At 65.2% G+C, this 20,114-nt stretch overlaps 2 protein-coding genes across 6 annotated transcripts; one reads left to right on the forward strand and one right to left on the reverse strand.

The window, feature by feature from the left end:
• Nucleotides 1-769: 769 nt before the first annotated feature.
• SMPD2 (sphingomyelin phosphodiesterase 2) lies at nt 770-5,403 on the forward strand. Of its 3 annotated transcripts, none has more exons than XM_074893513.1 (11): nt 770-816; nt 1,761-1,855; nt 2,297-2,393; nt 2,646-2,722; nt 2,980-3,073; nt 3,164-3,253; nt 3,630-3,712; nt 3,928-4,060; nt 4,134-4,238; nt 4,324-4,480; nt 4,687-5,403. In XM_074893513.1, the coding sequence occupies exons 2-11, from the start codon at nt 1,806-1,808 to the stop codon at nt 5,028-5,030; spliced, it is 1,230 nt and encodes a 409-aa protein (XP_074749614.1). In that variant the 5' UTR covers nt 770-816; nt 1,761-1,805; the 3' UTR covers nt 5,031-5,403. The 3 variants fall into 3 exon arrangements, with proteins under 3 accessions (XP_074749614.1, XP_074749616.1, XP_074749615.1); XM_074893515.1 differs by having other exon boundaries at nt 3,016-3,073; XM_074893514.1 differs by lacking the exon at nt 770-816 and having other exon boundaries at nt 1,580-1,855.
• Nucleotides 5,404-19,054, reverse strand: MICAL1 (microtubule associated monooxygenase, calponin and LIM domain containing 1). Of its 3 annotated transcripts, none has more exons than XM_074893490.1 (26): nt 18,932-19,054; nt 14,697-14,910; nt 14,339-14,617; nt 13,348-13,555; nt 13,126-13,242; nt 12,868-12,966; nt 12,633-12,788; nt 12,319-12,419; nt 11,803-12,060; nt 11,276-11,391; nt 11,067-11,193; nt 10,738-10,810; nt 10,107-10,257; nt 9,844-10,031; nt 9,623-9,732; nt 9,482-9,532; nt 9,306-9,383; nt 8,786-8,954; nt 8,617-8,699; nt 8,059-8,506; nt 7,835-7,938; nt 7,584-7,682; nt 7,366-7,459; nt 7,182-7,281; nt 7,018-7,091; nt 5,404-6,915 (listed from the first exon to the last, which is right to left on the reverse strand). In XM_074893490.1, the coding sequence occupies exons 3-26, from the start codon at nt 14,597-14,599 to the stop codon at nt 6,785-6,787; spliced, it is 3,396 nt and encodes a 1,131-aa protein (XP_074749591.1). In that variant the 5' UTR covers nt 14,600-14,617; nt 14,697-14,910; nt 18,932-19,054; the 3' UTR covers nt 5,404-6,784. The 3 variants fall into 3 exon arrangements, with proteins under 3 accessions (XP_074749591.1, XP_074749592.1, XP_074749593.1); XM_074893492.1 differs by having other exon boundaries at nt 6,777-6,915; nt 7,018-7,113; XM_074893491.1 differs by lacking the exon at nt 9,306-9,383.
• Nucleotides 19,055-20,114: the final 1,060 nt, after the last annotated feature.

Here is a 20,114-nt window from a genome sequence, read left to right on the forward strand (position 1 = left end):
AGCGCCCTGGTTATTCCTCACACTCCACCCCCTCCCAGAACCAGGGGACCCAGGTGACACGTTTTACCACCAACCGCTTTTCCCCTCTCTGCAAGCCAAACCATGGTATTTAGGTGCCCGAGGGCCAAGCTGGGCACCCCCCTGAACCCTGACGCCGTTAGGGCCGATGGTTTTGCACATCCCAAACGCCTCCAGACTGTTGCTTTATCACTGATACACAAATCCCACCACCAGTGCTAAACCCACTGTCCTGCTGCTGTCCCCCCAGGTGATGTGCCCCTGGATGATGTCCCCGGAGATGGGGGGACCCGCAGCCCCGCTCCTCCTGCTGCCACCCACCACGGGTGGGGGGTCCTGCATGGCATTAGGGCATCCAAGAGATTTTATTTCTAACCAGGCTCCCTCATCCAGCCTGGGAAAGAGAACAGGGGACAACGGCCGCGGGGGTGCGGGATGCTGCTGAGGGGACCTGGGCCTGGGAGCGGGTGTCGCGGGAGCAGTGGGGTGGCGGGGGGGATCCCACGAGAGAGGGAGGGAGGGGGCCTGTGTGGGCAGAGCTGCCGGGGGGGGGGTGGGGGGGGCGAAGGGGCATCCCCAGCCCCAGGGGAAAGCTCCGCGGAGCCGCCCTTCCCCCTGGTATCTCCCCTCCCCCCCCAGTGCACCCCATGACACCCGCCCCTCCCCTCCCGCACCCCATCCCCACTCCCCCCCCCCCGCACCCCGCCCCGCTCCCGGCCCTTCCCCTTCCCCTTCCGCAGCGCTGCCTGCCGGGACGCGTAGTTCCCGCGGCCCCGCGCCGCTCCCGGCCCGCCGCAGGTCCGCTCCGCGCCCCGGCCCCGCTCCGCCGCTCCGCGCCCCGCTCCGCGCTCCCCCCCCCCCCCCCGCCTGTTGCTCCCTCCGGCTCCCCCCGCCTGTTGCTCCGCGCTCCCCCCCCCTCCAGCCTGTCGCTCCCCCCCTTCCTCCGCCTGTTGCTCCGCGCTCCCGTCCCGGCTCCGCGTCCCGCTGCGCGCCCGGTCCCGCGGGGAGCTGGGGGGGGCGGGGGGGGAGGCCCGGGGGGGCTCAACCGCCGTAGAAGATGCCGGTGTTGGAACCGGGATGAGCCGCTCGCTAATCCCGCCGGGGCAGGCAGAGCCCGGCTGCCCGCACCCCTCTGCCCGCACCCCTCTGCCTGTACCCTGCAGCCCGCACCCCTCTGCCCGCACCCCTCTGCCCGCACCCCTCTGCCTGCACCCCTCTGCCCGCACCCTGCTGCCTGCATCCGCCATCCCAGAGCCCCGGTTTTGCTCTTTTTCGGTTTTAAAGAAGGGGGGGGAAGTGGAGCTGGCAAACAGCGCTGGGGCTGCTCCCGGGAGTTTTGGGGGAAGGCTGGGTCCTCCGGGGTTTGGGGGGGGGCTTCAAAAGCATCCGTGGGCTTCCCACGTGGGGAGGTGGGTGCTGGGGTGGCCCGTGGCCGCGCCTCGAAGCGCCACTTTGAACCTGGGGTTTAAAGTCCGTTTAAACTCGCTGACGAAGGGTTTGGGTCCCGCACCCCATCGCGGGCCCACCCGTGTCCCCACCCGCGGGGTGGAGGGGTCACCCGTCTGGTTTGGGTACGTTGGGGGGGGCAAGTTGGGGTTCAGGATGGACCGAGGGAGTGGGAGAGGTGGGGATGGCGTGGGGCACGCTGGAGCACCCCGAGTGCTCCACCCTCCCGGCCTTTCTGCCCTGCACCCCACACCGGCTCCCTGGGGCTGTCACCCCACCCTGCCCCCCCCCCCCAGGACCCCCCAGCTCTGCCCAGTGTTGCCCTGTGGCCCCCGTGAGCGATGGAGGGAGATCCCACGCTGCGGCTGCGCGTCTTCGACCTCAACTGCTGGTGAGTGCAGAGATCACCCGGGGACCGGGTGGGGACACCCCCACCGGGAGAGGGGTCACACCCCGGGGGCACCTTGCTGGCCCCTTCGTTTTGGGGTCACACTGCTCTCCCAGTCCCAGAGGGTCACGAGGCGCTTGGCTGGGTGCTGCCCCCAGTCCCTTCCGTGCCTGCTCCCCCCAAGAAAAGTGCCCCCCATTTGCACCCCAACCAGGGACGAGCTGCCTCGATTCTGCAGGCAGGAAAAGGTGTCCCCAGACAGCCTCCCTGCGCATCCCTCTTGTCCCCACATGGCCCTTTCCCCCTCCTCTCCCATCTCTCCCAGTCTGCATCCTGCACATACCAGTACTGGAGCCCTCTTTCCCCTCTTTTGGGTCCTGGTGTGCGCCGACACCCCCCATCACCCCGTCCCCCCAAGCTGTGACCGACCCCCCTCTCTGGCAGGGCCATCCGCTACCTGAGCAAGCGGCGGCAGGAGCGTGTCCGGCTCATCGGGAACATGCTGCGCCGGGAGGGCTTCGACCTGGTGCTTCTCCAGGAGGTGAGGGCAGCCCATGAGCTGAGCGTGCCCGTTCTCAGCCCGTGAGATGAGTGTGCCCGTTCTCAGCCCATGAGCTGAGCATGCCCGTTCTCAGCCTGTGAGATGAGTGTGCCTGTTCTCAGCCCGTGAGATGAGTGTGCCCGTTCTCAGCCTGTGAGATGAGTGTGCCTGTTCTCAGCCTGAGCTGATCATGCCCGTTCTCAGCCTGTGAGATGAGTGTGCCTGTTCTCAGCCCATCCCTCTGTTCTCCAGGTGTGGAGCGAGCAGGACTACAGTGACCTGAAGGTGAAGCTGGGAGGCTGCTACCCCTTCTCCCACTATTTCCGCAGGTGAGAGGGGCCAGGCCAGCCCCCCCTGGGGCTGTCCATGGGGCGGTGGCAGGGCTGTGCCATGTCCTTGGTGTTTGCCACACAGAGAGGCCGGTGTGGCTGCTGTCACCTCTGTCACCATGGGAGACCCAGAGAGCGGGATGCTCACGGGAGCACACTGGGATCGAGGATTCCGGGGAGCCCCCTTGGCTTGGAGCTGGGGGGAGGCAGAGGAGGGGGGCACCACACTTCCTCACTGCGCTTTTCCCCTCCCGCAGCGGGGTCATCGGCAGCGGACTCTGTGTCTTCTCCAGGTTCCCCATCCTGGACACCCTCCTCTACCAGTACTCGCTGAACGGGTACCCCTACATGGTGAGTGCGGTGGGGGGGACACACAGCACCATGGTGCTCGGCCCCACGGAGCCTCACTGGCCCCGACCCACTCCCCTTCCCCTCCGGCAGCTCCAGCACGGGGACTGGTTCTGCGGCAAGTCCGTTGGCCTCGTCATCATTAAGATCTCCGGGATCATCTTCAACGTCTACGTCACCCACGTGAGCACCCCGGGGAAGGACCTGGCATGGGGGGGGGTGATGGGGAGGAGGAGGACGAGTGGCCGTACCCCTCCTTCGCTGTCCCCTCGCTTTAACCACTGCTCTGCACCATCTCTCCTGGCACTATGCACTGATTTAATGAAATATTGCTCTGGAGGGGGGCTGGGGAGGGGGGGGGCAGGGACCCACAACCTGGCTGTGCAGTGAGGTGAGCATCCCAGGCTGTCCCTGGGGGGGGTGAGATGAAGACAGAGGGGTTGGCCAGACCCCAGGGGGGGCTGTCTAGAGGGGCTGGGGGGTATTTGCAGGGAGCCTAGGAGCAGGGCAGTGCTGACATGCCGACATGGCTGCTTTGCCCCCCGCCCCTTCTCGCCAGCTGCACGCCGAGTACTGCCGGGAGAAGGACGCCTACCTGCCCCACCGCCTGGTGCAGGCCTGGGAGCTGGCGCAGTTCATCCGGTGAGAAACTGGGGGGTGTCCCACGGGGTCCCCCCGCTGCGGGTCCCCAGGGCGTGTACGGTCACCCCTGCCGCTGGGGCTTGCACTGCAGAGAGCTCCCAGTTGCACCAGTCCCAAGCAGGAGTAAGGCTATGGAGCACTGGGGGGGTTCCCAGTCACCCCAGTCGGGTGCAGGGCAGGGCAGGGAAGGGGATTAGCTGTCCCCGTCCCCGCAGACACACCTCGAAGGCGGCCGATGTGGTGCTGCTGGGAGGGGACCTGAACATGCACCCTGAAGACGTGGGCATCCGGCTGCTGCGCGGCTGGACGGGGCTGCGGGACGCCTTTGCCGAGGCCGCGCGCTTTGAGGTGAGCATCAGGGTGTGAGCGGGGTCCTGGGGAGCACCCAGAGCCCCCCACCCACCCGGACGCTCCGTCCCAGGGCTGTGAGGATGGCTGCACCCTCGTCCCCAACAACTGTTTCACCGTCAAGACAGAGCTGCTGCCCTTCCCGCTGGGCATCCGCATCGACTACATCCTCTACAAGGTAACAGGGGGGCCCTCGGCCACCGGCTGTGGGTGGCAAGGGGGGAGACACCGTCGTGACTCCCCTCCCCAATCCCCTCGTCCAGGCCATTTCCAGCTTCACGGTGAAGTGCGAAGAGCTGAAGACCACCACGGGGACAGCCCCGGGCATGGACATCCCCTTCTCGGACCACGAAGCCGTGATGGCAACGCTGCACATCCAGAGGCAGGGACAGGCTGCGGGTGCCACCCTCGGCACAGCTGGTAAGGTGGGAGGGTGCTGGTGGGGTCCCCATGTGCCAGCAGGGCTGGCGGATGAACTGCTGGTGGTGGATAGAGTTTTTGGGGATGTTTCCCCTTGCTTAGAACATCCCGAGGGGTGCCTGGACAGGGCAGAGCGGTGGGGACGGGGTAAAAAAAGGGGTATAAGGGGGGTTCCCACCCTGCTGAGCCGCTCCTGTCCCCCCCAGAGCCGACGCTGGCGGACGTGGTGACGGAGGCGCGGACGGAGGTGGGCGTGGGGCTGCGGGCAGCGCAGCAGCAGCGTTACTCCACGGGCAGGATGGCCGTGCTGGCCCTCCTGCTGCTGCTGCTGCAGGCCCTGGCTGCGCTGGGCGTGCTGGCAGGGCTGGCTGCCGGGCAGCCCTTCCCCAAGCTCTCCTTCTCCCTGCTGGCCTTCCTCGCCATCGGCGTCCTCCTCCTCGCCACCGGCCTCCACCTCTTCCACACCATCGAGGTGAAGATGCTGCAGGGCACCGAGGAGCAGATGCGGATGGCGCTGCGGGCGCTGCAGGAGCGTCCCAGCGACGGCTGAGTCGGGGCTGTGGGTGTCCCACGATGTCCCCCCCAGCCCCATCCCGGCCCCTTTCGATCCCGTTTTCTAGTTGACTTCTAGTTTTAGGCGAGCAGCGCTGGTTCGACAGCCGCCTCTCTGGGTGAAATTAAGATTTTTGAGGTACATTCGTCGCGTTGGCCCCCATGGGAACCACAGCGGAGGCGGGTTTTAATTGCTGGTTTTTTAATACAACTTTTCTACCTGGAGGGACTCACCAGTGTGGCCAGGAGGCTCGAGAGGCTCAGCCCTCCCTTGCCTGGGTGGCCTCGGGGGCTCCTGGTGAAAGCTGGCGACTGCTCCGGCAACCAGATTTGACTTGGATAGAAAATAAAAGCAGTATTTTAGCCCTTGGTGCCGGGTCGGGGAGGCTTTATTCAAAGGGCGGGGGGGGCGTGCAGCAGCATGGTAGGGCTGGTACAAACACAAGCCAGGCAGGAGGGTTTGGGGAGGGCAGGACGAAGGCTGAACGTGGGGGGGGTATCGCTAACGGAGGAGCCTGTGCCCAGGACCCCCGTGCCCACCGTGGCTGGGGCTGCTGTAAGCACCGTTTGGCCGTGGAGGCCACCCCGCAACAACTGGGGACTCCAGGAAGGTCTGAGAGGTCTGGGCAAAGGTCATGGCATTGCCAAGCAGGAGAAACCCCAAAGGAGCAAGGAGGACACGGCCGCCAGCGTCCCTTGTCCTCGGTGTCGCACAGTGCCAGGGCACGATCTCCCTGGGGAGCTGCTGGACAAAAAGCCCCTTCCCCAGCCCTGGGGCCTCGCAGGGGTGTTTTGGACCCTGGTTTCCTGCAGTAGCCAGGGACAGCGTGGACGTGGCACCCAAAAGCAGTGATGCAGAGCGGCGGGATCAGCCCAGTCTGGCTGTTGCTGACCCCACTCCTAGAGCCAGATGTCCCCAGCTGGGATGGATGTCCCGGAAGAGATGGAAGTCCCAGGCTGGGATGGAGGTCTCTAGTTGGGATGGATGTCCCAGGCTGCAATGGATGTTCTCAGTTAGGATGGACATCCCAGGCTGGGATGGACATCCAAGGTTAGGAAGGATGTCCTAGGTTAGGATGGATGTCCCAGGCTGGGAAGAATGTCCTGGGGTGACTTCCAGGGGCTGCTCCTGACACTGCCCCTCCACATTTGGCATCTCCACTGTGACCTGCCTGTGGTGGCCACAATCACATCCCCGCTACCTGGAGCAAAACCCGTCAGGGCCCAGGGCCTGGGGCTGGACAGGTAGATGAGGTCCTGAAGATCCCCTCCGGTCCTGAAGCAGCCGGTGGTGCAGCTCGAGCACGAGGGGCTTTACCAGACAAAACACTTTCGATGCCCCAGCCAAGCCCCCTCGAAGCGGTGACGGCTGTGGGACCTACCCCGGACGAGACCCCACTTCCCCGTGGGGCTTCTTCCTCCTGTAGCAAACCCTGGGCCGATCCACCACAGTCCCCGTGTTTCATAGCCCCCTGCAAATCTTGTTTTCAAGCAAGCACAAGGCAAAGGCAATCCAGCCAAGCGCGGGGATGCCCTCTCCATCCCCCAAAGTCGGGGTGCTCCTCGGTGTCTCCCCACAGCAGGCTTTGGCAAGCAGGGAGCTGGATTTGCCGCAGCAGCTGCCTGTGCCTGCGGGCAGCTCAGGCATCACCACCTTCAGAGGCAGCTCAGGGTGATGCTCGGCTTGGGGCAGGGGGGGGGGCACTGCTTGTCCCCCCAGGGAGGAACCGGTGCGTCCTGGGGCCGCACGGATCAGGCCTGCAGCTCGCTGAGCCGCTTCTCCTCCTGCATGTGGATGAGGACGTTGCGCTTGTTCACCACCTCCACCAGCTGCCCCAGGATCTCCTGCTCGGCCGCGTGATCCTCAGGTGTCTTCAGGGATTCTGCGGGAGCAGGGGGCTGGAGCAGGGCTGGGTGGGCCACAGCCCTGGCCCCGCTCCCCCCGCCGTGCACAGGGACCCCCCCTGGCACATGCTGGCACTCACCCTCCCTGTTCATGTAGGACCGGAGCTTCTGGTCAAGCTGCCACTGCTGCTGCTGCAGCTTCAGCTCCTGTACCCTGTGGGGAGGGAAGGGGGGTGCTGGGTGCTGGGTTTGGGGTGAGCTGAGCCCCCACACCCACTGGGGAGCATCTCCCCCCAAGCCTTACATGATCATGAGGTCTGACTCCTCGGACATCAGGCTGTTCTTCTTCTGGACCAGGTACAGCAGCTGGTTCATCCACTGTGTCTTCTTGTCGGCTGGGGTGCCTGTGGGGCAGGGGGGTTGTGAATGGGGTGCAAACCCCCCCCATCGTGGGGGTCACAGTGCTCCCCCATCCACCCTGGCCTTACCATCCTCATCCCGGAGTAACTTCTCCAGTTTGATGCCCTGCTGCTCCAGCTCCCGGAATGTCACCTCAATCTCCTCCAGCCGCCTCTGGATGGCCTGTGAAGGAAAAGCAGCGCTTGCCCGTGGGCTGACACCTGCTGACATGTGGCCACTGACAGCAGCATGGAGGGGATGGGGGATGGTGTGGGGCTGGGGACCTGGCTCTCCCCTGTGGGGCTACCTGGGCTTTGCAGAACCGCTTCATCTGGGCTTCCCTGGCCCGGCGGGTCAGTGTGCGCTTCCAGGTGGGGTATTTCTCCTCTTCCCCCACGTCCAGGCACTGTGAAGGAACGGTGGCACGGGCAGGGGGTCAGTCCCTGCGTCGGGCACCTCCTGCCCCCGCAGCCAGAGCCGCTGCCTCTGTGAGAGGAGCAAGAGCCCCAGGCACTGTCTGGGCTGGTGGGGCCACTGCCGCTTGGGGAAAGCACTCACCAACTCTGCCATGATGCCAAGGTCTGTGCCTTCCTCCTCCTCCTCCTCCTCCTCCTCCTCCTCCTCCTCCTCCTCCTCTTTCTCACTGTCACTCTCCTCCAAAGCTGCCCCAAGAAAAGAGCCATTTTGGGCCAGTGCCTCACGAACAAGATGTGGGGCATTGCAGAGTACCGGAGCGAGCCAGAGCCCTGCTTGGCTGGAAGCTCCAGCTTGTAGCCACCCACCTTCCTCCACAGCCACTTCCTCCTTCTCCTCCCAGGCGTTTTGTCCCTGCCACTGGGCAGGGAGGGCCTCGGGTGCTGCTTGGAGCCGCCGCCGAGCCGGCTTCGGCGGTGGCTCGGGCTCTCCTTCACCAGTGAGGTTCAGCGTGGACAGCTTGAGCTTCTCCAGCGGCGTGAGGACGATCTTCCTCCTGCCCCCGCTCTCCTCACCCTCCTCTGCTGACCCTTGGGGCTCCACTCCGGGACCCTCCTCCTCCCTCGCATCCTCCCCAGGTGGTGCCAGCAGCTCCTGCTCCTCCGTGTCACCAGCATCCGCAGCATCCTCTGCTGCCACAGGCTCTCCCCCCCGCTGTGGGGCTGCTGCTGGGGGGTGCAGGGGACCGGGTGCCTCCTCCTTGGGGGACACACACGGGCTCCCAGCATCCAAGGGCGGGTGGGCGGCAGTGGCATCCTAGGGCAGAGCCAGCGGTGGAGGGGTGATGCCACACGTGGCCGTGCCCAAGCAAACCCCTCCACCTTCTGCCCTTCCTCCATCATCTGTGAGGATTTACAGTGACTTACCCCATCGGGCAGCGCCGGGGGCTCGTCCTGGGGCAGATCCATGCTGAGTGGATTGGGGTAGTGAAGCGAACAGTAGAAATGACCTGGGGGAGGGCCCAAACCCATGTGACGACCTGCAAGGTGGAGAAGCTTTGCCCTGAGCATCCCCTCTCCCCAAAACCCGCCTCACCGTCCTCCTCGTCGAAGGCGTAGTCACCCAGGCGCAGGGTGGCCCCGCACCGCCGGCACTGGAAGCAGCCGCGGTGGAAGAAGCGTCCCTCGGCGCTGGCTCGCTCCAGGATGTAGACGCGGCGGCCGCAGAAGTAGCAGGCGTCACTGCTCTCCCCGCGGGCCGGTGGCTACCGGAGAGGGGGAGAGGACAGGCTGGGGTGGCACCGGGGTGCTGCTGGCACCCACCCTGCCCCGGGGCTTTGTGGGCAGCCCCGGGGGTTCGGGGGGGGGGGGGCGCTTTGCCCCTCTTGCAGAGGTGGGTCTGGGTGCTCGGGATGGGTTTGCCGGCACCGGCGAGGGAGCGGCAAGTCTTGGCTCCGGGAAACCAGTTGGGTCAGGAAACAGGCAGGGAGGAGTCAGGAGCCCGTGGGTGTTCGCTTGCGCAGCCCCAGTCCCAGCCCTTGGCTCGGTCCCACCAGCCGCTGGTGGCCCCCACAAAGCACCCACCCCCCCACCCCCGGGGTGACACAAGGACCGACCTGCCCTGGGTCCATGGTGGCAGTTTGTGGCGGCTTGTGGGCACCGTCCAGAGTGTCTCCATCCAGCCCCATGTCCAGCTACGAGCGACCCGAGGGGAAGGTCAGCCCCCCGCTCTCCCCCCTGGGTTGGCTGCACCCCGGCACAGCACCCCTCGAGGCCCCCGGGGCAGACCCACCTCAGCGTCCCTGCGGTTCCTCTTGGCCTCAGCATCCTTCTGGGCACTATCCTGCAAACGCAAAGGGGGCGGCTAGGATGGGGAGGGGGGAGCGACATGGTTTTGGGGTGTCACGAGGGTGTGGGTGGTGGGGTCCCTCACCTGGGCACGCTTGTGTGTCATGTTCCGGCTTTTCTGCAGCTTGCTGAGGAAGAGGATGGCCCCTCGCGTGCCACGGGGAGACAGCGGCTTCTTGCTGACCTCCTCTGCCTCTGCACAGAGGGGACACGGCCATGCTGGTGGGACCCACCCTACAAAGTGGGGGCACCCAGCCAGCTCCGGTGGGACTTGGGATGGAATAAACCCCCCCCAAAATCTCGCACCTGGAGAGGTTTTGAAAGCTTCATAAAACTGGCTGAGGTAGGTGATGAGCCCCAGGCGGTCGGGCTCTGCCATGGTGGCCATCTCGGCACTGGAGAGGACGGGCTGGATGCCCAGCTCCTGCTCCGCTGTGTCCAGCATCATCTGGTGGGTCTGGATGGGATCCTGGGGGTCCACAGAGTCAAAGTCCCTGTGGGGCGACACGGGTGCTATCAGGGTGGGTTCTGCAGGGTCGGGGGGTCCCAGGGAGGTCCCAGGCACTCACACCAGGTCGGGGCGAAAGCGGTGGATGAGGGCGCAGAGGGCCAAGCCGCTGGTCCAGGAGGAGGTGAAGTCTGTGACTGCCACACCGCGGTACCCGGCTGTGCTGGCCTGGCACCAACTCAGCAGCTCCTCGTAGGCGTCCCCGGACACCGCTGGGGAGGCAGCACACGTGTCCCCATCCCAAAGAGGCAGGGGACAGCCACCCCCCATTCCGCTCCCTCCCACCAGTGCTTTAGGGGGGACGGGGTGCCATGGGAGTGACGCGAGACCTTCCCCATGCAACCACCCCCCCTGCAAAAGGCTCAGAAAATGGTTTGATAAAGCATCTGTTAGTATTTCACAGCTCAGCATCAGTGTGGGCCAGAAGGAGGGGGACAGCCTCCCCACCGAAAGGCAGCTGGGGGGCTGTGTCCCCATGGGGGCCGTGGGCAGATGGCACGCAAACCAGTGGTGCCACTGGGATGGAAATGCAGCTGCTGCTGGGAGGAGCACGGCCAGCTGGACACCCGCCAGGGCTCGAGAAAAGAAGGATGGGGAGGAAAATCAGGGCAGGAGCCGCGCTGGTATGGGCTGCCGGGAGGAACGGGGGGTCCTGGTGCTGGGGGGGCTGGGGCAGGATCAGCTGCTCCTACCGGTGCTGAGTCGGTTGTCACTCTTCCTCTTGTGGTCCACCTCCACCATGCCCATGAGATAGAGGTCCCGGACCTGCCGATGGGGACGTGTCGGTGGCAGGTCACCGCTGGCACAGAGCCAGTGGCACCACGCAGGGAGCTGACCCAGCAAGGGGGGACACCCAGACCCCCTCCACACCTCCCCAGAACCACCCACATCCACGACGGGCAATGCATTAAATGTCCTGGGGACCAACAGCTTCAGCCTCACACCCTTTGGGGACAGGGGACTGTGTAAATTGGTGTCCCCCTGACTGCCGAGGAGGCTGGGCAGGCCCTGGGCTGGGTACCTGGCTGGCTTTGATGGCCTGCAGGTTGATGTTGGGGTAGCGCGTGGCCGGGTCGATGCTGTACTGGCTGATATTCTTGTTGGTGTTGTCCGGGGAGGTCTGCGAGAGGTGCTGATAGATGCTCTCCCTGGGTGCAAGGGACAGGGCTGGGCTCAGTGCCACCATCCTCACCCACTCTGGAACTGGCCCAGCGGGACAAGGACACTCACCTCTCGGCCAGCACCTCCAGCGGGGGGGTCCCGGCTGCCCACCGCCGCACCATCCACGCTGCGTCAAAGGCAGCGAGGAAGCCCCTGGCCACGCCGGTGCCCAGCGGCCAGAAGGGCTGCGAAGGGAAAGGCAGAGAGGGATGGAGCTGGAGCCGCGCGGCCGGTCGGGGCGGCTGGGAGGAGGCTGGGAGCTGCCGGGCTTGGCCGGGGATGAAAGCGGGGAGCGGCGGCGGGACGCGCAGGGAGAGGACGGGCGGCTGTCTCCTCCCCGGCAGGGACAGCTGCCTGTGGGGGGGAGCTGGGCTGCTCCTCCACCCTGAACCCCGATCTCCAGTGGGGCCGAGGAAGGGGATAACCCCACCAAACCATCCTCCTACTGGGCCTTGGGGAGCCTGGCCTCAGGGATGGGGTGCACCGGGCAGTCAGGGCAAGAAGCGCGTAGGGAGGGGGAATATATTGCAACCAACACATCTGGCAGGGAGAGGGGAAAGGGAGGCAGGCAGTGGTGCTGCAAGGGGGGCCCTCACCTCCACCAAACAGTCGCCCACCAGCCCGAGGAGCAGACGGGCCCCGTTGTGCTCCCGCACCAGCGCCGCGTTCTCCGAGCGCGTCATGCAGGTGAAGTCGAACATGTCGACGTCCGGCAGGTTCCGGTGGTTGAGGGCAAATTCCAGTTGGGGCAGGCGGTAGTTGGTGGAGAAGTTGGCGGCTTCTTTGGCATAGCTGAGGAGAGCATTGCGGTTCACGTTCTCCGGGGACAGGAGGCTCTCGATGTCCGCTTTGTCCTGCGGGGATGGGGTGAAGCTGGCCGGGATGCAGGAGGTGGTGTTTGCCCCCCCAGCCTGGGTGCAGCCAGCTCTGGGATGAAGCCGTGCCACTGGCCTTGGGGCTGTGAGCCCCCCAAAAGGATTTTTTCCCCAGCACGGCTGCTGAAGCCCCCACCACCCCATGGTCAAACCAGCACCCGTGATTTGGATCCCACCCTCTGGGCTTTCAGCCACCCATCACTATGGGATCCCGGGGCTGGATCCTGCCCCCCTCACCTGGAGGATGACCCCCTTCTTGAGCAGGCTCTGCTTCTTGGCCGTCATGACGAAATAGTGAGTGTCATCCTTGTAGTAGACGATGTTTTCCAGGTCGATGCCTGGTGATGGGGAAGGAGCTGAGCTGAGCCCCAGGGCAGAGCCACGGGGAGCCCCCGCACTGGGCTCAGCCACCAAATGTCCCCTGCAGTGAGGTACCGTGCGAGGACATGCACCCCATCACACAGGGGACATCCCAGGGCTGAGCCTCCAGTTGTACCAGGAAGGGACAGGGACCCCCGGCACCCCCCCACGTCAGGGCCGGGATCACCAACCCGTTTTGTTGTAGAGGTTTTGGAAGAATTTCTGGTTGTAGATTCGGGCCACGCCGCTGATCTCGGCCACCTCCACCTCGGCCCGGCTGTGGCGGTTGATGAAGTTGGTGGTGATGCCGATGGCCAACTTCCCCCGCGTCTCCTTCCGCTTGAACCCTGCGGGATGGGAGAAGCGTGAGCCCCCATCTGGCCCCCCCATACCAGCCCTGGGGGTCCAGTGACCCACTGCTGTCACCTTCGGGGACAAATTTGCCGCCACCGGCTGAGATGAGGACGTCAAACTCGTAGTGGCTGAGGGGAGAGGAGCTGGGCTGCAGCACAGCCCGCCAGCCGCCTGCGGGGAGAGGGACGGTCACGAGCGTGCTGGGTCTCAGCTGGGACCTGCTCCGGGGTGGGGGGAGAGGGTTGCATCTCATTCCCCCCCGCCCCCAGGCATGAGCTGGGCTAGCAGAGGGACTGGGGGGCACAGAGTGGCCCCACAGTGATACCATACCGTGTCCACCCGCCTTGCCCGCGGGGGGGACGAGGCCCTTGAACTGCACGTTGATGTGCACCTCCACCCCCAGCAGCAGAGCCACCTTCAGCAGGATCAGCTGGAGCTGCCGGATACCTGGGAGGGGAGAGGGGGACACTCAGGGCTGCACCCCCCAGCCTCTGGGCTCCCCACAGAGGGGGGATCCCGGGGGTGCAGAGCTTGGCCCCCTCCCAAACTCACTGATGTGGTCCAGCATGCCGGTGCAGAAGCGCCCATAAAATTTCTTGGCACCCAGCGCCCGCAGGTCGTGGATAGTGAAGGGCCAAAGGTGCAGGACGTTGTTGCGGGAGAAGGAGTCCCGCTTCTCCACCAGCACCACGCGGGCACCCAGCAGCACCAGCTCGATGGCCGCCCGCAGCCCGCAGGGGCCGGCCCCCACCACCAGGCACTGCGGAGGGGACGGGGGGCGTGAAGGGGACGGGCACCCCCCTCCAAGGGTTCCCCACAGGCAGCATCACTCCCCTTCCCCAGGGCAGGATCTGCCTCTCCCCACTCTTCCCCTTTTCCCCTGGGCTACAAGCACTGCTTCTCCTTGCAAAGTGGGGGGCCCTGTGGGGTGCCCCCCGCCTCCCCAGCTGCCTGAACCTTGCCTTCACATGGGGCAATGGCAGCAATTAAGGCGCTTGATGAGATAAGGGACGCACGTCTCCTGCCTGCTGCAGCTCGGGAACGGGGAGATTTCACCAGCAACAGGATCCAAACCAGGATTCGGGTTTGATCTCCTGCCAGGCCCTCACAGGGCTGGGGGGGACACGATGGGGCACCAACAGTGGGGACAAGAGCCATCAGCTCTGGGACAGGGGGACAGAAATAGGGTCCCCCAGCCCCACGGGGACATCCTACCCCGGCGGCGTGCTCCTGTCTCCCAGAAAGGGCTCGGCAGGTCTCTCTGCCCCTTTGCAGTCTCCCCGCCCCGGGATGTCCCCAGCGAGGAGCAGCCGGGAAGAGGAAGGACGCTGCTAGCTGCATGGCACCGAGGTGGCATCACACCATGGGGAGGGGAGCGGCACTAATTAACACCCTGTCCCATTAAACCCCATCAACCTGCCACCTGGCACATCCCGCATCCTCCCGGGGTGGGGGCCAGGGTGCACCAAGGGATGCTCTCACCCTGGGGACAAGGACGCAGGGCAAGGAGGGACCCAAACCCTGTGCCCCGTGTCCCCGGTACCTTGGTGCTGGCACAGGCTGTGCCCTGGTCGTAGTCCTTGTGCCCAGCTTTCTTATCCAGCTTGCTCCACAGGGCCTTGGCACTCCAGTAGTTGAGGGCAGCCTTGAGGCCATGGTAGAGCTGGAGCCCGCTGCCCTGCAGCCCCAGGTGCTGGCACAGCTCCCCAAAGCAGCTCAGCACCTCCCGGCACTCCCCGGCACGCAGGAACCTCTCGAAGATGGCATGGGCCGGGTTGCTCGGCTCGTCGGCTGGCACGCTCATCCTGCTTCACCCAGCAGCCTGGCGAGGGACGGCAGAGATAAGTCAGGGGGACAGGACCCTCCTGCACCCCCATCCTCAAACCCATCCGATACCAGACCTGGTGTCCGGGCACGAGGTTTCCCAGCCTGAGGTGCTGTTGGGTGACGGCGCTACCGAAATCAGGGCCCTTTCCAGCAGTGGCTGGCGGAGCCTTCCCTGGGTGCTGCACCCAGCGAGCCACAGTGTCACCCTGCCGCGGTGACGTCAGGGGAGGGGACGGGGAGGGCTGTGGTGGCAGCAAGTGGCTTCCTCTGTGTGTGTACCTGCAGTAGCTGAGAGCAGAGAGAAGTGTTTTGGAGCAAAGATACAGCTTCCTTCCTCTTCACCCTTGGCCTCGTTGGGGGAGGGACGGGGAAGGGGGTCCTGGCCACAGGGACAAACCTCAGCTGCCCCAAAAACCAGCAAGACCTTGGGCAGGAGGGAGCAGGACTGGACCCATCCCACCAGCCTGTTTTTTGCCACCAGAGTGGGGCGATTCTCCCCCCCACCTCCGCCTCTACCACCCCCAGAACGGGGCGGAAGCAGATTAGCACAGAGGAAGCACCACTGGGGAAACCAAAAAAAGCTCAACCACTGTACGAACGGCCCCATCATGCCAGGGAACCCGCGGGAGGAGGGGTGCAGCACATTCCCCTGTGGTCACCCCAAACCCCCCCATCCCAGGGGACCAGCACTCCCCGCATCTGCCTCCCACTCCTGGCCCTGTCCCCCCAGCACCGTCCCACGCCACGCTCCGTCTTGCCAGTCCCAGCACCAAAGCACAAAGCTTTGCCCTTTCCAGCTGTTGTCGCCAAGCCCTGGGGCTGGGAAAGCCTCCCACAGCCCGGCGAGACACGGCGCTGCAAAGGAGGAACCGGTGGAAAGGCTCCGGAACCCGGCGTGCTCCGACCTTTGAACCATCGCTCTTTGCCCTCTCGCCACGGGCACCCGGCGGCACCCCAAAGGTGGCACCCAGCCCCACAGCGGGATGCCGGAGGGGGAAAGATGCCACGTCCGAGCCAAGCTGCCCTCGGTGGGGTGGGGGAAAGGAGGTGTTTAAGCCTGGGCTTAAATTTGGGCTAGAAAGCCCAAATTCTAGCTGGGTTTCAAGTTTGGTCTTGCTCCAGCAGCTTTCAGACACCTGCACGTGCTTTGCAAGGCCAGCTGGAGCCACGGAGGATGCAAAGCACTTCTGCAGGTCACCTTCCCTCCCCAGCACCACAGCCAGGAAATCCCGGCGCTTTAACCTCTTCCTTCCTGGGCAGACACAAGGATAAAGCATCCAGCCGGGCTGGAGAAGGAGCAGGCACCCACCGGTCCCCAAAGCAGCAGCATGGGGACAAAGGGCACGACACGACCGATGAATCCATGGCAGGGCTGTGAGACCCGGGGGCAGATTTCTGCTCTTCCCCTGAGCGCTGCCAGCCCTCTGGTCCTGCCAGCGAGCCAGAATGAGCCTGGGGAAACTGAGGCAGCGCTGCAAACCTCACCGGAGAGCACAGGCACGCTGTCCCACCAGCCGCCCGCCCTCCTCCTGTGGGAGGTTGCCCAGGCTGCCGTGCTGGCTGGCTGGGCTCCAGGGCCTCGTGCTGCCCGGGCACGAAGGGTTTGGATGGGTTTTCATGGGTTTTCCCCTGGGAGCTCACGTTACTGCACTGGCGCCTGCCAAAGCCACCACGCAGCAGCCCCAGGGCGATGGGGCAAAGGCAGCTGCCCCAGCTGGGAGCACCCACCCCAGCATCACCAGTCCCTGGCTCTGTAAAAAACCATCTCAAAGCCTCAGTTCCCACCGGATGCGATGCCGGGGGGAGCACACTGCCCGGGAAAGCTTTCCAGCCCCAGCGCTTTGGCAGGCAGGCTCGGGGGAGGCAGAACAACAAGCCTTGTGTTACATCAAGTTTCCTACAGAAACGACGCTTGTGCCGGCACACCGCGTCCCCCTTGGCACTCTCAAACCCCTCTGGCAATTGCAAGCCCCCCACAAATACTCAATTCCTGCAGGTTTGATGCAAATAAACAGCTTTCAGCCCACAAAAGCCAGTGCCAGTGATGAGAGCACGGTCCTGAGCCAGGCTCTGCTCTCCCCATGAACGCCTTTTGCATTTCTTCCCTTAAAACTGCTTCTGCGAGCTGGAGGGAGGAGGTGGGGGGGTTGCAGCCAGCCCTGACTCAGCTCATGGTGGCTCTGGTTGGGGTGGCTGCAGACACGCCTATGGGGACATCATCAGGGTCCAGCACATGTGGAGCATCCCTGGAGCAGGGACACCCCATCCCGCTTTGCAGGTCGGGGTCTCCCCCCTGGCCTTGCACAGAGAGAAGCAGCCCCTTGGGAGGTGGCGGGGGGAGCCGGCCCAGGGGTGCTGGGCAGCCGGCGAGCTCACGTGTCCTCCAGGCACGTGGAAAAGGGGTGGGAAAGGACACAACTCCATATGGAGCTAATGAAAGCCAGGAGGATTTCCAGCAGCAGCAGATCCCCTTCCAGCTGAGCCTCTTGCTTTGCCGCTGCGCCGGCTCTCAGCATTTTTGGGGTCCAGCTTGGAGACCACCGGGCTGGGCTGGACCCTGGGAAAGTCCTTTCAGCAACTTCAGGGATGGCCCCAAAGCCGGCAGGCAGGATGGAGGGTTTCTTGTGGCTGTCCAACAGCTTGGCCAAAGATTCTGCTTTTGACTGTTGGCTGAGCCGGGAAGGGGTGAAGGCAGCGGGTGCTGCTCTTCCCGGCGTTACCGTGATCAGGAGAAACATCCCAGGTGTGGGTCTGGGCAGGAAAATCACCTTGGCCCACTCCATGGAAAGGAAAAAGGAAAAAGGGGAAAAGGGAAAGGAGAAAGGGGAAAGGGGAAAGGGGAAAGGGGAAAGGGGAAAGGGGAAGGGGGAAAGGGGAAGGGGGAAAGGGGAAGGGGGAAAGGAAAGGCCCACTGCCCTCATTTGGCTGGGTTTTAATCCTTGGAGGGAGGGGAAAAATCCCTGTCGGCTCCTCTGGTTTGAACCAGGGATGTGGGTGCATGGGCACACCCTGGCTGAGCCCCCCCTTAGCAAGTGCCCCCTTAGCAAGCCCCCAGCATGGAGCTGTGGGGAGAAGGGCTGAGGAGAGGGGACAAACCTGCCACCAGCACTGGCGAGGGCAGAGGCTGGCAGCTACAGGGACGGGGCATCGCGGCAGAGGGGGTTCCCTCTCAAGGGTGAATAACCCCCCCCTGGAAAGCACATGCCAAAATCCCCCCTCGGAGGCGCAGGACCCAGCTGCGGCTCCTGCAGCCGCCAGCAGCAGAAGTGGGCACTTCTCCGGGGCATTTTGGGGTCGCCCTTTGCAGGGGATCCACAAACCCGGCCACGTCCCAGGGAGCCTGGGCAGAGACAACACTCGGGGAGGGGGGGAGCAAACCTGCCCCCCGCTATTTTGGCTGCTCAGCTTTGCCTCCCTGCCCAGCACCAGCCCCATGGTGGGAGATGCCTCTTGCAGCTGAATTTTGGCATGAGGGGAAGTCTGCTCACGGCCAGGTTTCACACCCCACATCCTCTTCCTCCTCCTGTTTCTCCTTCACCCCCAGCCACAGCCGTTCCCGCAGGGCTGTCTCGGGGTACAGCAGTGAACCCCAGGCTTGGTTACCCAAATGTACCCGGGCCTTCATCCACCCCAGGCACCGGGGCTGGGGAACGTGTGCCCCGGCCTCAGCTCTGGGATGGGTCACAGCCCCCAAACCCCCAGCCGGGGGTCACTCTGGGGGGCCCGTGGAGCATCCCTCCGCCTGCACCGGGCAGAGGAGTCGGGATGCGGGAAAAGCACTCAGCAAAGCTCAAACCACCCCATCCCGCTCGGCACTGTGAGCACTGGTGGTACTGGGAATGGAGTCGAGGAGGAGGAGCAGGAGCTGCTCTCTTTTCCCTTTGTCCCGAGGGGAGCAGAGCTCAGGGGCTTGAGGGGAAAAGCAGCGAGGATGGAGCGGGGGGACCCCGCTGCCCCCCGGGAGAGGCTTTGGGGAGGGGGCAGCCAGAGACAAAGCACTACCCCATCACCGAGCATCCCCGCTCGGCATCCCGGGGACACGCAGGACACGGGCACGGCGGGGCCGAACGCTCCCCCCCAGCACCCCAAAATCACCCTTCGGTTTTGGCACACCCCACCCCCCCCACCCGTCCCCTCCGTCATCCCCCGCTTGCGCTGCAGGGCGGGCCCGGAGCGATGCCGGCCGCGGGCGGAGGGGACCGGCCGGCGGGATGCTGTCCCGGCGGGGGGACACGGCGGTGGGGGACAGCAGAGCCCTCACCCCCCCAACCCCCCCGGGATGCTCTGCCCATCCCCACCCTCCACTCACCTCCAGAGTCTCTCGGAGGGGGAAACTGAGGCACAGCCCGGGGGGGTGGGGAGGGGCTCAGGGCTGCTCTTGCAGCCGGGCGAGGACGAGCAGGAAACAGGCTCCGGCTCCGCCAGCAGCTGCCGGCTGACCCTCCCCCTCCTCTCGTCCCGTCCCCTCCCCTCCCTCCCCTCCCCTCCCCCCCCCCAAGGCGGGGGGACCTGGGTGTCCCGGCTGCTGGAAGGCGGCGCTGGGAGCAGCCCAGTTCCTGCCGGGGCGGGGAGAGGGGGGGGGGTCTTAGGGGGGGGCGCGCCCCGGTTTTGTGCCGCTGCAAATGTGGCTGCAATTGGGATTATTTTGCAGTGCTGGAGGCTGGAACCCTCCCACCCCACCCGCGAGGGGCAGCCCTGCCCTCCCCACGCCGCGCCGGGAGGTTTGGAGCAACGGGACAGCGCAACCCCGGCTGGATTGTTTTGAATTTTGGGGTGAGAAAGCAGTCTTTTCGCAAAAGATTCGGGTGATGAAACCACTTTGCTTTCCGCTCCGGGTCTGGCCGCCGAACCGTACTTCCCCCCGCCCCCTCCCCACCCGCAGACAAAAATAGAGGCCAGGAGGGAGCTGCGGACACGGGGGGGGACCCACTCAGTGCCAGCCCCGGACCCCAACCAGTGTCACCACAGCCCTCGTGGAAACTTTTGGGCTGATGTTTCCACCTGGGTCCCCTGAGTGGGAATGACCCCAGTGGGGTGAAGGTACCTTGGGGCGGAGGATGGAGCCGCCGGGGTCACCGAAGATTGCTCCTGGCCGGGTGCTTTTTTGGGGTGTTCTGGTGGCGGAGTCCTCGGGGTGCTGCTGGCCACCTGCCACGTGCCGGAGCAGGCGTCACGGCGAAGGGGCTCGTGGGCCGGTGACGCACGGGGACAACCTGCCACGAGGCTGGGGACGGTGACTCAGGGACACGGGGCGAGCTGGCATACGGGGCGGGGGTTACGTCGGCGGCCGCCCGTGAGTCACCCGTGGCACTGCCGGTGGCTGCGGCCAGTGGGGCCGGCCAGCCCAGCACCTCCATCGCTCTGTCCCGTGACCCCCTCGGTCCTCTTCTTGGGGGTCCCGGTGTAGAGCCCCCCACCATAGTCCCCCCCCAGCAGCTCGGCCGGGGTGTTTTGAGCCCACCAGCCCCTTGCAAAGCTGCCGGCTGCGGGCA

This window comes from Strix uralensis, chromosome 24 (genome assembly GCF_047716275.1).
Source record: "Strix uralensis isolate ZFMK-TIS-50842 chromosome 24, bStrUra1, whole genome shotgun sequence".
NCBI classification, from domain to species: Eukaryota; Metazoa; Chordata; class Aves; order Strigiformes; family Strigidae; genus Strix; species Strix uralensis.